This window comes from Poecilia latipinna, unplaced genomic scaffold, assembly GCF_001443285.1.
Source record: "Poecilia latipinna isolate Pla-1442-1.1 unplaced genomic scaffold, P_latipinna-1.0 Scaffold2640, whole genome shotgun sequence".
NCBI classification, from domain to species: domain Eukaryota; kingdom Metazoa; phylum Chordata; class Actinopteri; order Cyprinodontiformes; family Poeciliidae; genus Poecilia; species Poecilia latipinna.
The window spans coordinates 32,108-47,816 of NW_015115256.1; the positions used below are offsets into that span (position 1 = coordinate 32,108).

The 15,709-nt window shown below is 40.1% G+C and overlaps 2 protein-coding genes and 1 long non-coding RNA gene across 5 annotated transcripts in view; 2 read left to right on the forward strand and 1 right to left on the reverse strand.

Moving 5' to 3' along the window:
- Positions 1 to 1,997: 1,997 nt before the first annotated feature.
- Positions 1,998 to 4,981, forward strand: LOC106938611 (uncharacterized). Its single transcript, XR_001422663.1, has 5 exons — positions 1,998 to 2,380; positions 2,965 to 3,125; positions 3,543 to 3,604; positions 3,869 to 3,925; positions 4,833 to 4,981. It is a non-coding gene; the product is annotated as an uncharacterized LOC106938611 (long non-coding RNA).
- Positions 4,982 to 4,986: 5 nt separating this feature from the next.
- On the reverse strand, positions 4,987 to 11,500 carry LOC106938609 (synuclein-like). Its single transcript, XM_015020720.1, has 5 exons — positions 11,017 to 11,500; positions 8,835 to 8,876; positions 8,209 to 8,336; positions 7,397 to 7,444; positions 4,987 to 5,378 (listed from the first exon to the last, which is right to left on the reverse strand). Exons 1-4 carry the CDS (start codon positions 11,135 to 11,137, stop codon positions 7,397 to 7,399), a joined length of 339 nt encoding a protein of 112 aa, XP_014876206.1. The 5' UTR covers positions 11,138 to 11,500; the 3' UTR covers positions 4,987 to 5,378.
- A 3,528-nt stretch (positions 11,501 to 15,028) lies between these two features.
- mmrn2a (multimerin 2a) overlaps positions 15,029 to 15,709 on the forward strand; it is a 22,872-nt gene continuing 22,191 nt past the window's right edge. For 2 of the 3 annotated variants that reach the window (XM_015020710.1, XM_015020711.1), the window contains exon 1: positions 15,030 to 15,474. In XM_015020710.1, the coding sequence (XP_014876196.1) occupies positions 15,308 to 15,474 (167 nt within the window). In that variant the 5' untranslated portion in view covers positions 15,030 to 15,307. Of the gene's footprint in view, positions 15,475 to 15,709 lie in introns of all 3 variants that reach the window. The other variant, XM_015020712.1, reaches the window with a different exon arrangement.

The window sequence follows — 15,709 nt, forward strand, 5'->3', positions numbered from 1 at the left end:
AATAATAAAGAAAACACAAATATAACTAAATGCACCTAAGTGTTCCCCAACAAAAACACACTCACACAAAAATCCTTGTTGAATACAGCAAAAAAAAGAAAAACTCCCCTTCCACTCGTCTCCTCAATCTAAATAAAACAGCCTAGGACCCAGGGACAGCATAGGTCCAGTTTAAAACAAGCCAGGGGGCTTCAATAGAAACTCCCTTTCCCTAAACAAAACCAAAACAAGAAAAGTTATTTTAATCAACAATAACCATATAAAAATAAGTAAACTAAAACAAAAAATGAAATTGAAACAAATCAAAAACTGAAACAGCAGCAGGCCAACCTTCTCTAAAGTGAAACCAGTAAACGTTGCTCTTGACGTCTCTCTCTAAACTACGTTTCCTTTGCACTAGTCATCGGCCTGCATCTGATCTCCTCAGCGATCACCTGCTTTTATATGTAAGTGCCGATTACCTAACAAGCCAGCTGCGCTCTGTCGCAGCGCAGTGATAGGCAAATGAAGCCTCATGAAGCAATGAAGCTTTCCAACCCTTTGCTTTGCAAAAAGGTTCATTACTCGATGCTTCATTCATTGCTCACTAGTGACATCTGCTGGTGAAACTGTAACAGTCTTGTCACTCAGTTGGATCATACTTCCAAAAATTACTAAATGCAATATTGTCAAAGTTTTCATCAAACTCATGTTTAGTAACAGGATAATCATTGAAACCATATTTAATTGTCATATGTTTTAATTATTAAAATTATTTGTAGCCAATCTAATTCTGGTATGTTGAATGTCAGTGGTGATATGATATGTGGACAGTTTATTATTACATGTAAAGGTCATTATTATGTTTATTCAGTTAAAAATATTAACTATGAAAAAACAGAGTCACCTCCAAATCATAGTGCAGCAAATAGAGCAGCTGCTCCCGCTGTCTTTTATCCACCGCCTTTTCTTTTTGTTTCATCTTTTATCTCTTAAAATGTCTCCACAAACTGTCACTATTGCTTCTACATCATCATCCGTGTTTGGTTATTCTAAATTCCCTTATTTAGGGTTGGGGGTTTTACTGGATTATCCTCTGGAATCGGGATGTTCGTGACTGGACTCGGTTCGTGTTGCTCCTGCCTTGAGGCTGAACACGAACCGAACCTGTTGGACTTTTATCAGCTCTGTGGTCACAGAGGTTTGGAGAATCGGCCGACAATCTTAAATCTTGCCGTCTAAACCAGACTTAAGACTCACAGCTCTACTCATCTCCTCTCGACCACTGCCCAAACGCTCTGACTCTGGTCGCTATGGTAACGTTTACATATCCCTTCAAAATAAGATACAGATACGCCACAAAAACGAACATTTTACTTTCTTGAAAATTTTAACTCACGATAATGACTAACGGGAGCCCTGAGCTTGTTTCTCTGCAACGAGACGGTCCCATCAGGGAGTGATGGGAGACAACGACACCCGAAGTGTTGCTTATATCCACAGCCTGCTTGGTCTCTAGTGGCAAAGCAGCTTGAAGCTTCATTGCCTCATTAGCAGCCGGTCGCCGCATGTTACACAGAGCGGCTTGTAATGTTTGACTCACCTACCGGTCCGGGATAAATCCATCCTCCTGTCTCTTCTCTGGGCCTTTTCCCCTTTGCAAAGAAACTTTCCAAAGACACCTGATCTGTTTCTTACTCATTTTGCTGCTTGTGGCTCAGTGTTGGCGCGCAAGAAACCGAGAGAATCCGGTTAAATGATTTTCAAAATAAAAGATCCTCCAGTCTCAAATAATACATAAAACGGAAATATTTAATTATTTCTTGCGCGGCCCACTGGTGTAGCACATTTCAGCAACAATGCAGTTCAAAGAGATTTACATCATAAAATCACAAAAATATAGTTATAAAAAAAAAAAACATAATCTACATGAGAAAACCAGTAACTAACATTACATTTTGATGAGTGCCATCATCAATACACATCAAATATATTGGTCAGTGTTCATTTTATTTGGCCACTGAAGGAAAATATCTTCCTCTGATGCGTGACCAAATGGACAACAACCCATGAAGCAGCAAGGCTCATCGTGCTTTTATTTTGAAAATCGACACGCAAAATGAAGCAGTCACGTGATCCATGCAACGGGAGGCCTCGTTTGTTGCCAGTCACGTGGTTTTCAGCAAGATGATACAAGCCTTGAAGCAAGGCTTCATCGGACACGCCCCCTTTTAACCCGGATTCAGATGGTCCGTCACTAGCGAAGCTTCGTCCGTCACTAACGAAGCTTCGCCCGAGCAGTTGAAGCTAACGCTCTTTTTGGCCGAAGTTCGTGAAGAAGAAGCAGTGAGAAGAGCGGTGAGTTCGCTCCTGTTAACCAGCTACTTCTCTGCTTTTGCAGGTAAGTTGTGATGTACATAATATATTAGTGATGAACACCAGTAGTATGAGATCATAAGGGCCTTGGAGTGCAACGGATGTCCGTCTAAAGAGTGAATTTACAACTTAAGGGGCTTGTAAAGATGATTCGCCGCAGTGTGTAGTTAAAATGGCGGACTGTTCGGTGGATTGCAGTAATGAGCCATAGAACTGCTTCATGTGTTTGTGAGCTAAACATAAGCTAGCTTAAAGAGGCACATACCGTCAGTAAAAGCATGAACCTGAGGCCTAAAACCGACGTTGAACGTATTAAATGTGTCATATGACCAGATACTGGTGTGAACTGAAGTACTGAGTTAGTTTTTTTCAAGCTAAGCTATAGAAGACACATGTGGTCCTATTCACATATAGGACGTGTGGTCCCATATGAATAGGACCACATGTCCTATTCATATGGGACATGTGAATAGCGAAAGACGTGCGGTAAATGTCTTCAGGCCTGGACTAAGGCCTCCACACATGGGTTGTGTTTTTCCCCTGCTCCACCACAGCAGCCATGTTGCTTTGCTTTTAATTCATATTCAGTTTGTTGTTGTGCGTCTGTAGGAGAAGATCAAAGGGAGTTACATTGTTTTGGCAAAACCGTAGTGTCAACTTGATTGTGACCCAATTTAAAATGTCCCTACAAAATGAGACCAAAGCAAAGGCGTTGAGGCGTAACACTCCGAATCAAGACCAGAAAAGAAGCAATGAGACGTCCTTCTGAGGTAGGTCCATGTTTTTACCTGTCATAGTCATTATGCTGTTATTAGAGGTGGTTTTATTTTTCTGTTATTTGGGTGAAATAATTTGTGAATTTTTCTGTTACTACTAAATAGAAATGCTATGGTCTATAGTTCAGACCATAGCAAGAAGAGACAGGTTTTCACGGTGCTACTTCTCATTTTATTTTTTGAAGACTGTCATAGGTGGACTCATTCCCTTTTTTAAGCAGTTACTGCTGTTTTGTTATTTTAATCTTGCTTGTTTTATCTCCATTCTGTAGAAATTCATATTTTAGTAGCATATGTCATTTTGTACAGCTCCATGGTGGAGTTTCAAGCAGCCAAGAATAAATATGGCAGTATGTTGTGAACCTTGGTGGCATGTATTTCCTGGAGGAAGTGATGATGTTGGTTCTACAGGCTGACATCTGGACCAAGCAGAGGAACAGCCCTGTTCAGGTCCAAACACCAGATGCAGTCAGGTGGGTCTATTTGGAATGGAGACCTTCTTATTAATGAGTTGTACATTTTATTGTCCATGGAAATTTCAGCTGTTTTAAAGCAAAACTGTCTTGATTGTTAAGAATTGGGATGAAATTTACTCAAGGTTCAAATGAATGTTCTGATAATCAGGTTCTACGTCTCTTACTGCTCCATAGGATAAATTATATTCAGAAATTTTTATTTTTCTTCTTGACCATCATTAAAATTCATGTTTGTTTGATTTTTGAATGGGTGTTTTCCAGGATGGAGTCCGTCGTGTTGGGTGGTCGCGTCCTGACTCACGCAGAAACACGGTAAAGGTAAGAGGTTTCTTCACAAGAGATTAGAAAAGTGCAGATGATGGAGTCACTCTGAGCTGGATGTGGGATTGTCTGGAGGGGGCTGGTTGACCTTTTGACCTCTAACCTTTCATTAATATCTTAAAAGCCAAAGCAGCACAAACGAAAATTTTTGCTGCATAAATGTTTGACATGAATTTTTTCTGATTTGAAGACGGTGGGGGCGACTTCACTCAGGTATTGTTGCATTCTTCATTTGTGATGCTCTCCAGGCTTTGACTGCAGCTTCTGTCAGTTCTTGTTTGTTTCCCTTCGTTCTACTCTGCAGGAGGTGAAATGCGTTCTCTGCTGGGTTAATTGGCCTTAAACCTTCCACTGATGAAGTCCTGTGTTTTGCTGGCAGTGTGTTGTGGGTCATTGTCCTGCTGCATGATTAAATTCCTCCTGATTAGTTTGGATGGATTTCTCTGTAAATATTTCAGAAAAATGTTTCAGTACAATTCATTCTGCTACCATCCTCAGTAACATCATCATTAGAAATGAATGAGCCTGTTGCAGAAGCAGTCATGACATTACCTCCGTCATGCTTCACAGATGAACTCATGACCTTTGGATCCAAAGCAGCCATTTTCTTTCTCCACACTTTTTCATTTCCTTCCCTTTGGTAGAGATGAATGTTGACCTCATCAGATCGTTCCACAGCTCTGAACGATCAGCATTAAACAAGACACACCTCAGTGTTTTTGTTAAAATAAAGTGAGGTTTGTCCTGAGTTAACACATCTTCATGTAACAACCAGGAAGTAAGGGCTGAACTCTTTTTCTCATATTGATCTCAAACCAGAAGGTCTTCAGTGTTCAACAAAAACAAAGGAATTTGTCTTGCTGTCTGATACTGGTAATAATAATAATAACCTTTATTTAACCAGGTCTCCTCACTGGGATCAGATGAGTCCTGGCCGGCAGCATTCAGTTCTGATGGACCTTCTGCTCATTCTCATAGGAACGCTGAGCGCCTGTCGCTGACGACTCGTCCGTTAAATTCAGCGACTTTGTGAGGAAATAAAACAGAAAACCTTCAGATGGATTTTAAGCTCTTTATTTCTTGTAGTTTATAAAAGACTCAACCAGCGGAGCCTGAATCAGAGTAAACTCCATCAGTCATCTGTTTCTGTTTTGGTGAAGCTTCATGCATTAGTGGAGCTGGATCAGGGGGCGGGGCTTACAGGTAAACGGTACAGGTGAGCAGCAGGAGTTGAACACATCTACTCCAATGAGCCAATCAGCTGAAAGCACGAAAGCACATGACCTGAGTGTTAAATCATCCAGCATAACAAGGAGGGGAACCATGTAACCATGGCAACAAGGCAGTCAGAGCTCCTGATTGGTTAATGAGGTTAACGACCAGAGGAGGCTGAGCAGCAGGTTAGCTTTGAGTTTCTTCTTCTCTCCTCTGAGACGGCCGCATGCTGAGTCTGGGAGAAAAGAAAAGAAGAATTTAGAACAAAACGTCATGAAATTTAATTTGCAGAAATGTAATCTTAAACCTGAGATCAAAACCAGAATCTGTTTAATTTACTCAGAAGCAAAGAGTGACTGAGCTCATAAGGTCTCAGACTTTTAAATATGAATATATAAACAGCAAGAACAGCACTTGAAACAATGATACATGTTTAAAACAGATAACTGGTGTTTTGCACACAAGTTTCCTAGCCATAGGCTAATCTACAAACGCAGTCATTGGATGGAAACTATTAAAAGAGAGTCAAATTAAAATGAAAGTTTGTCTCTCACACGATGAATTTCATGGCTGAGTTGCTCAAGAGCAGGAAAGTCCAAGTCCATCCTGGAGAGCTGCCCTACCGTAACCTTCACATGGATCCCTTCTCCATCTCACTGCTGGAGCAGGGATGCATCTAAAGGTTTCAGGGACCAGACCTGGCCCCCCTACTCAAGAGCTCCAAAATAAAACTGAGAAACATAACAGAAGGTTTGAACAAATCATGTCCAGGATGTGTGTGGTCTGTAAATACATTAGAACCTCGTTTCCTGACTCTTGACCTGCAAGCCCTGGAAGGTCAGATGTTATAATCCTCTCTGAAGATCCGATTGTTCTGTATTGGTTCTGTTCTGTTTGTGTCTGGACTAAACCAGTCGGTGAATAGACACAGGACAGACTGACCAGCCTGCATCAGTGTCAGTGTGTCAGTCGGCTCAGGAAAAGATGGATCCTGGAGACCTGAGCTGATTCCTGATCATAACGGAGTTTACTGCCAGCTACAGTAAACTCAAAATGAACTTTGGCTGATAAACAGTCTAAGAAAACAAAATGTTTTTATGAAACAACGGTTGACCACCTGAGATCAGGAAACTTTCTCTGCCCAAATTATATCAGAGTCAAAACAGAAACTGTTCTGGTATTGATCTGAAACTGAAAGAAAATTACAAAAAAAAAACAAAGAAAAACTCTGACAGACCATAATGAGACTCAAAAGGAAAAAGAAAGTAGAGGAATATCTAGAGCACAGAGTTGAAAATGGAAGAAATTATTTGTCCATCTATGTTCTAAGATGGTCGCCTCGGTGCTTTGTTCTCTGTTACGCTGTTTAGTTCAGTCCTGCTGATCTCCAGCCATTTCAGTCAGAGAGCAGCTCCTCAATATTTGTTCTCTTTCTGCTCTCTGGCATTTTGTCTGGTTTTAACAATCCAGAGAACAAATCAGACGATATAAGAAAGGAGAGCAGCTCCATCTGAAAGCCTGTAAGGAGACACATTATGAAGCTGCCTCAGTCAGAACGGCTTGTCTGACCCGTTGATACAAGGTCCAGACTGACCCTGATGAAGGAGGCTGGACCTGCTGCTGGGTCAGACTGTCCTTCATCCACCGGCCTGAACGTCAGAGGATGAACATCTGACAGCAAACATGGAGGGAAGCAACCAGACTTAGTATTGACCTGCAGAGTTTTAACAGCATAAACTGGCAGTGAGCTGAAGGCATGGTGAAGGCATGGTGAAAGCCTGGTAAAAGCCTGCTGAAGGCATGGTGAAGGCCTGGTAAAAGCCTGCTGAAGGCATGGTGAAGGCCTGGTAAAAGCCTGCTGAAGGCATGGTGAAGGCCTGGTAAAAGCCTGCTGAAGGCATGGTGAAGGCCTGGTAAAAGCCTGCTGAAGGCATGGTGAAGGCCCCTCCCTTCACCAGGCTGGTCACCTGAACCAGTTACTTAGCATGTTCGCTGAATCTATAAAAACAAAGATAACCCAGTCGGACATTTCCTCATGTTGTCTGTCTGGGATCGTATAGTGCCCTCTAGTGGTGACCTTTGTAATGGCACTCTGGACAGCTTATATAATACCAAATTTAAATTCTTTGACATTCTGTTGTCCCCAACGTAGTCCATCTAATCAGAATAAATAATAAATTAATAAATAAATTAATATACAAACTAACTTTCTCCTGTTAAAATTAACTGTAGTTAATTTGAAAAGTTTCTCACCTACTGAGCTGCAGGTTCAGGCTGATCTGCTGCTTTAGGGACTCCAGTCTGCTCAGGAGAGATCATCATCATCATAATCATCATAATCATAATCATCCTGTCTGAATCAGTCTCTGTTTTCAGTCAGTTTGTTAGTTTTATCAGTGGAACTGTCATCACTCTGATAGAGACAAATGAGGCAGAAATGTGTTGATTTCTGCTGAACGGAGGATTAAAACTATTCTTTGTAATTCAGCATTAATTTTAATAGAGCAGAAAAGTAAAGCAGATTCATCAGATATCAGACTTTAATTTCCCTCAACATCCAGCAAAACATCTGATGCAATAGACAGATATATCCAATATATATACATATATACAATAGATATATTGTTTTCTTACAATCTGTTTTATTGTTTATTTTTATAAGCTGTTTTAATTGCAGCTTATAAAAATAACAAGATGACTAAAACTAGTTATTATGAATTCTTATCAGTTAAATCCATCCAATAATTTGGTCTTCTGTTAGTTAAATTATGAGTTTTCAGAGCATAAAGCATCATGCTGCGTCACAACAGCCCAACCAATCAGGCACCTGCTCTGCTGCTGGCCCCGCCTCCTCCTGAATCCAGCCAACCAGAGATTTACCAACAAAAGAAAACATTTTTAAAAAACTTGCATGGCAGAAATTATATCAGGAATTAATCATTCAAAGTAGATTTATGTAATTAATAACTTTAAAAAAATATTAGTTTAAAAAAAAGTACATTTAAATGAAATAGACAAAGACTTTGTGTTTTAGGTTTGCTGCTCACTGATGTGACGTCACTCACCGTTTTGACCAATCCGCTCGCCAGCGCCGCGTTCTCCACGCCCTCCACAGTCGCCTGGGCAACCTCGTTGGCCCCGGTAACCGCAGTGTCGGCAACAACGTTGGCCTGTTCGGTGGATTTCTGAGCAACTGGGCAACAGAAACCAGCAACATTTAAAACATCAAATGTTTCAATGTGAGAGTTTAACAAACATTTACAGCTTTCAACGATCTGATCGACTCAGATCTGACCAACCTGGGGGACATTAATGTCCATCTGGGGGACATTAATGTCCATCTGGGGGACATTAATGTCCATCTGGGGGACACCATGTCCATCTGGGGGACACCATGTCCAAAATGTGTAAATATTTGTTTTCCTGTTGATTTACCTCTGAACATTATTATAATTTAAAATGTTTTTTATTAATTGTTTTGGATTATTTAATGACTAATTCTAAGTTAAATGTGGAAACAACAGGACTCTGTGAACAAAAATTCTAATTTATTAAACTTGTATTTATTGAACTAGTTTAACCTGAGAGGTAAAGGTGATATTGCAGAAGTCATGAGTTTTTATAAACCGTTAAAGTCCCAGGAAGCAGGAAATAATAAAATAAATCATTAATCTCTGACCATTCGGCTCACCTGTGTTCACGCTCGTCACCACTCCCTCCATCGTCTTGTTTCCTGTAAAACATCAGAAGTCAGATTCAAAACATTTCACTGTAAAACTGAGACTGGAGCTAAATTTAAATCTGTTTTTATTTGTTCACGTTGTGAACAAACGGGTGAGGAAGACGAGGACCAAGATTCTGATCTTCATCATGTCAGCAGCTGAGCCGAGTCCAATTCTGGTTCTGACCCGATTCCACCTGCAGAATCATTCATTTATTCATTCATTCATTCATTCATTCATTCATAATCACACTTGTGCAAAATGTGCATAATCTGTATTTCAACATTACATTAAGTGAGAAGTAAACAACAGAAATGTTCAGGTGAGAGTAGTTCATTAGTTTGGGAGCATTGGTGGAGCAAACAGGAAGTGATGCAAACAGGAAGTGATGCAAACAGGAAGTGATGCTTTATCTTTGTAAACTAGAACCTGAAACTTTGATAAGTTAGAAAAACTTCTTTTGGTTTTCAGAGGAAATATGAACCAAACTGCTGGGATGAGCTTTAAACACTTTATTATTATTATTATTATTATTATTGTTATTATTGTCCTGGCGCCCTCTAATGGACTCCAGAGGAACTGTTGTCCAGGTTCTGTTGGACCAGTCCGGGTTCTGTCCATGTTCTGTTGGACCGGTCCATGTTCTGTTGGACCATTCCAGGTTCTGTCCAGGTTCTGTTGGACCGGTCCTGGTTCTGTCCAGGTTCTGTTGGACCGGTCCTGGTTCTGTCCAGGTTCTGGGCTCTTGGCTCTGTCTGTGGTGTCGGGTCGGACAGAACCGGTTCTCTCTGGTCAGCTGGTCTCTGTTTCCCAGCAGTGTGAGGCGTTCGGGGGAATCGGAAAGATGAGCTTCTGATGAGTCGAAGCAGGAAGTCAGAGATGATAAATATTTGATGGATGGATCATTTTCCTGCTTCGCTTCATTTCATTTTTTTAAAACTCGTTAATAAGATGTTTGGTGAAAATCTGAACTTTAAAATTAAATGACACCAAATAGATGAAATGTTTTATTATTGTTACCCAAAGCAAAACATTTAATTTGTTTAGACAATTTAATAACAGCCTAAATGTTCCTGCAGCAGATCAGTGAATAATAAATGAGCTGCAGCCATTTTATGACTCTAAAAGCTGGAGGTTATTTATACTCGAACCAGGAATGGTTGGTCTGACTTTGGGCTTTTAATTTGAAAAGACTTTTGACGTTTTGCCTTCATCAAACAAAGTGGAACATGAATGAGGTCAAAGGTCAGAGTGGAGCCTCACATCATGGAGAAACGTGAGTTAGAGATGAACTCTGGATTTATTAGATCAGTTTTATTCTTTCATCCAGATATCAGATTAAATTTATTCTTAAAGTTTTCGTTTTTATTTTCTGTTATTGTTTGCATTATTATGATTATCTATTATTTACTTTTTTATTCCTAATAAATGAAACTGAATGAGTGGAAACATTCATGTTTTACAGTGTATTAATGTGAAGGAAACATTTGATTTAATATTTGAGTTCCTGCTCATGTTTTCACTCTGCAGCCCATCATATGATTTTATCTGGCTTTTTATTAATTATCTCATTAATTTTCCTCTCAGATGATAAAATAAATTCAATATTTTCTTCTGCAGATTTAAACCATCAGCCATGACGACTCAGCGTTTCTCTCATCCTGATGGATTTTATCTTTAATATTTAAAACCCAGCGTCTGTTTGTCTCTGTTTTAATCTTCCATGTTATATTTCATTTATTTTCTCCTGAATATATTTAATATTGTGACGTTTGGTGGAAGTTTTAAATCTTTATTTGAATAATTTTGTTCTTTCCTTCCATATTGAACGTGAAGCAGATTTTAAATGTTTCTGCATTTCCTCTGATCCTTTAATTTTGTTTTTATTTTCAGTCTCTTAAATGATTTTAAGACTTTAATTACTTTTAAAACAATCTGTCTCTTTTTCATTGAGGTAAATGTTTCTCAGGTTTTTCATTTCTCTCCTTGTTTTCTTCCTCTAATCCCTAAAAATAAATTATTGTTAAATATTATTAATTTTTTAGTTGGATAATCTTCAGTTTTTAATCCTTTATGCCACTTTAGCTGTTTTTCTCCAGATTTCACTGTAAGAAGTGACCCTGTTGGGGTCAAAGGTCACGGTGGTCTTACCCACATACATGACCCCGTCCTTGGTCTTGGTGGCGGCCTCGCCCACGCCGGCCTTCGTCTTCTCAGCGGCGGCGGCCACGCCGTCCTTGGCCATGGAGAATCCCTTCCTCAAAGCGTCCATGATGAAGATGATGAAGATGAAGATCCTGTCCTCTGTCCTCTGATCTGTCCTCTGCTGCGTCCGTCTCCGTCTGCCTGCAATCCTCCTGCTGGAGGCGGAGCTGCGTCAGGCAGGGAGGAGCCGACACGGAGGCGCCAGCAGGAAGAGGATTCAGATTCCAGGAACTTCCTGAACTGAGAAACATTTTTATGATCATTTATTGATGTTTGTGCCGAAGCAAACGGCAACAGAAGAACCGCAGCTCAGGAAGGTTCTGGCTCTGGTTCTGGTTCTGGTTCTGGTTCAGTCGATGTGAACCTGCAGGATCTTCACATGGAGACACGAAGACACTGCAACTCCCTGCAGACATGAACGTGTGAGCGACCCGCCCAGAGTCACACCACCACCATCATCATCATCATCATCATCAGGACACATTATGCTGAGGTCCAGAAACCTGCTGGGACCAGAACCAGGCGGTTCACACACACACACACACACACACACACACACACACACACACACACACACTCTTTCTGAGTGACTCAGCAGAACACACTCTGCGCTCTGATTGGTCCATTATTTTTAGATGCTTTTATTTCATTCCCTCCCAGATGGACTGAAGGCAGCATTATGGGATGCTGATGGTTACCATGACGACGAGGCCGACCCATCAGCTGTGATCGATACCGACCATCAGGCGTCTGTTTTACTGATAATCGTTCTGCTCATATTATCATCATATTATTATAAAACTTATGTTTAGATTCTGTTTGGTCTCTTTTAATATTCTTGTGACTCCAGAGAAAAACTGAACATGAGACGATAAAATGTTAACAAATAAAATGTTTTTCAGAATCTGAGATTAAAACCAGAAATCTGTAAGAGAAGCAGCTCATGACTCAGATCAGCTGAGTGAGGAATGTCTCTGCTGCCTGCTAATGGAGCTCTGAGGGGGTCAGAGGTCAGGGGGCGTTCCTGCTGACTGCAAGCAGACCTGCTGGGCCTCCAGAGGTTCTGCTGACTCATCAGAACCTCCAACAGGTCCATAAAGGACAAACTCAGCCAGAGGTTTTATAAACTGAACATTTAATCTGGATTACAGGTTGAATCAGAACCAGACTTCTTTCTGCTCTGAGGTCTGAAAACGTTAAAGGAGATGAGAACAAGGTGGATCCTGGAGGGCCTGGACCCTCCACCACAGCAATAAAACAACTTTATTATTGATCTTAATAAATAATTATCAACTGATAAAATATTTTAAATAAAATACAATAACTTTTATGGAAACATTTAATCCCCAAGTTCCTGAAAGCTTCAATTATTAGAATATTTAAAGATGAACAAGGAACTAAAACAGGAAACAGTTTAAACTGTGAAATAAAATGCAACCTGGAGGAGGTGCTGCCACCTGCTGGTCAGACAACCAGCATCACATCAGCCTTACCAGAACCACCAGCTGAATCCGTTAATGTTTCAGTTCAGAGACAAAAATAATAATAAGAAAAGACTCAAATTAAAATGTACTTTCCAAGTTTAGCATGTGAATAAAAAGGTAAAAGTTTAACATAAAAGGTTTGCTTTTTTATTTTAATGTAAAGTTATGAATGAGTCAATAGATGATCTGATCGTCAGGAACCTCGGAGATCCAATTCATTAAATCGGACCTGGTTCTGGTTCTGTCGTCAGAATGAAGAAACGTCTGAAATAATGAGACTAAAGCATCTTAACCTCTTATTTCTACCACAAATATAAAGATTAAAACACGAATCTGGTTGTTAATGAGAATCAGAACCTCATTTCTGCTGTTCTGTAGATTTACAGAAAACTAGAAATGACGTTAGCAAATCTACTTTTCTGAAAACTGAAAGATTATTTTATGTTCAGCCGTCAGTAAAAACCTGAACACAAACAAAACTAAATGTTTGAGATTCATCCTGTTTGGATCAACAGGGACTGAAGCAGAGTAAAATATTTATAACTCATTTTAAAAGTCGCGTCATAAAAATCTGCAGCACTGTTAGATCAGTTATTGTTTTAAAATAATTAGAAAATGTGATATCTGAGATGTTTCCTTATTAAACAAGCAAACAAATTTTCATGTTTAAGAAAATTTGTCAAAATTTGTTAAAAGTGTTGGTAAAAAAAACCCATTTACATTTCTTGTCTGTATTTTGTGATCGATGAGGAGCTGCAGCAATAGCGCCCCCCTGTGGTCAGAAAAGGAAGCGCTGAAATGAAAGCAGAGTTCTGCTCTGATAAATGAAGACGGATCAGGCTCAGGAAGTGACGTCACAGAGAAACTTTTCCTCGGTGGTCCGTAATTATGTTTATGTGGTGATAAAGTCTCTTATTTGGTTGTTTTGTCTGTGTCTGATGTTATTAAACTCTTTAAAATATCTGAAATTGTGATATTAAAAAGGAAAATGTAGGTTCAGGAAACAGAATCTAAAATTGTGATTATTCCAATTCAACTGAAGCAAATCGTTAAATTTGAGCATTTTTATAAAAATTTGTTTTTTTTTTGTTTGTTTTTTTCATTTTCTTTGACTTGCTGAAACGAACTGGGATCCACACAGTTTTCATCAGCAATGTGATGGCCAAATCCATGGCCACACTCTGAAGTCGGTAACCCTTTTATGCAGTTTATTTTTTCATTCAAACACAACACTTTAGTTTAAGTAAAATATTTATTAGTTGATTTGGATACATTTGTTCTTTATGTTAGCGCGCACATTTAGTTAACATGTGTATTTATATCAACTTTAAAGTATTATTTGCTTGCTTAAGATTAACTTTGTTTTCTTTTGCCGGTGCTTACTTCCCTTGGAGTGGCCAGACAGGAGATGGGGTCCAGGGCTCAGCAGGCATAGGTGCTAATTGGACTGCACCATTAGTTCCGGCTGGCAGGGGAAATTTGTAATTTCTTTATTTAGATAAGTTTTGTATTTAAGTAAATAGTAGTATTTAAACTTTAATATTTTTGATTTTCATTTTTTTTTGGGTTTTAGTTTAGCCAAACTTAGCTGTACTGTTAGTTGTTTGTGTTATTTGTAATTGTATTCCGTTTAGTTACCCCTATTGTGTCTTAATTGGTCTGATCAGCCAGTATATAAGCCAGTGTCATTTCTTTGTTAGGTCAATTATGTTTGTTTGTGCAGCCAGTTTGTTTACACTTTTTGCCTGAGTTCAGTTTTGTTTCTTTGACCTCTTTTATGAGCTCAGTTTATCTTGTCATTTATAATCTTTGGGTTAAAATAAAAAACCCTATTTTTCTAATTAATATCCTGTGACTCCTTCTGTTTTTTAACTCGGTCCATCACAAGCAACAACAATAAGTTTCATTTTGATGCCCTTTGTGTCTTCATGTCTCAGAGGAAAAATCATCGTCTGTATCTCAGCAGAGCAGAAAGCGACTCTTCCACATCGATGAACTGTTTCTTCTCTGTTTCACTTATTTTCCTCACTTTTAAAGAAACAGCACGGATTTAATTCTAACTTTATTAATCCAACATCAGTATGAATCCTCTGCAGCACCTGGCTCAGCCTGAGGGGGTCAGAGGTCACTCTAATCCACCAATCACAGATCAGCCTGCAGCCTTAAAGCAGCCATGTCTGTGGCGCTCTTTGCCTGGATCCAAATGAGGTTCAGTAAAAATGACAATTTCTTTTACTGTAACAGAGTTTTCTTATTTTTACTTACTTACTTTCTTATTCTCTGATTTTGCTTGGTTTACATTTACAGTATTTCAGTTTTCAGTCATAGTATAAAACTGGCATCAAAGCGTTTCTGGTTCTGGACCCAGTGAGCAGAAAGAGGCGATGTAACGGCTGCACCACTGGGGGGCGCCAGAGCTGTTCAGGCGGCGCAGCATGAGGAAAAATAAACCAGGAAAAGTGACGTCATCAGGATCCTGGCAGAAAAACGGACTCAGATCAGGAGCTGAACGTTCTGTGATGATTGATTGGGAGAATTAATTCAGCAGTTCTGCTGTTTGTAGACAATATTTGCTTTAGGTTCATATTTGGTGGGATTTACTGCTGATCAGTAAATCCCACCAGGAGGCACGACCTCCTCCTCTTCCTCCTCCTGCTCCTGTTGCTCCTCCTCCTCCTGTTTCTCCTCCTGCTCCTCCTCCTCCTCTTTAAAAGCAGCTGTGGTTCTGGTCTGGCTTCACACGGCCAGCAGACATGACAGCAGTGGGAGAACTGGTGCTGGTTCTGGGTTTACTGGTGAGCGCTCGCTGCGAGGTGAGAGCGCGGGACCCTGGGGTGGAGGAAGAGGAGGAGGGAGGAAGAGGGTTTGTGACGGAGACCCTCCTGCCAGCAGGAACTGGGATTTCTCCAGTCAGAACCGGGTGAGTTTCTGACCAGAACCGCCCCAGATTTAGAAGCTTCATTGCTGCTGATTGGACCTCCAGAACCGGGCCACATAGGTAGACCTCATGTAGAGTTTGGTTCTGTTGGGTTCTGATGGGTTCTGTCTGATGGGTTCTGATGGGTTCTGTCTGATGGGTTCTGATGGGTTCTGTTGAGTTCTGTCTGTTGGGTTCTGTTGAGTTCTGTCTGTTGGGTTCTGTTGAGTTCTGTCTG

Excerpts from the sequence above, each read along its gene's own strand:
- LOC106938609 (XM_015020720.1), bottom strand. The coding sequence starts at position 11,137 with ATGGACGCTTTGAGGAAGGGATTCTCCATGGCCAAGGACGGCGTGGCC. Across the intron at positions 8,337-8,834 it reads GGTGACGAGCGTGAACACAG|TTGCTCAGAAATCCACCGAA; the intron begins GTGAGCCGAATG and ends TCTGTTGCCCAG. Across the intron at positions 7,445-8,208 it reads CGAGCGGATTGGTCAAAACG|ACTGGAGTCCCTAAAGCAGC; the intron begins GTGAGTGACGTC and ends TCTCCTGAGCAG.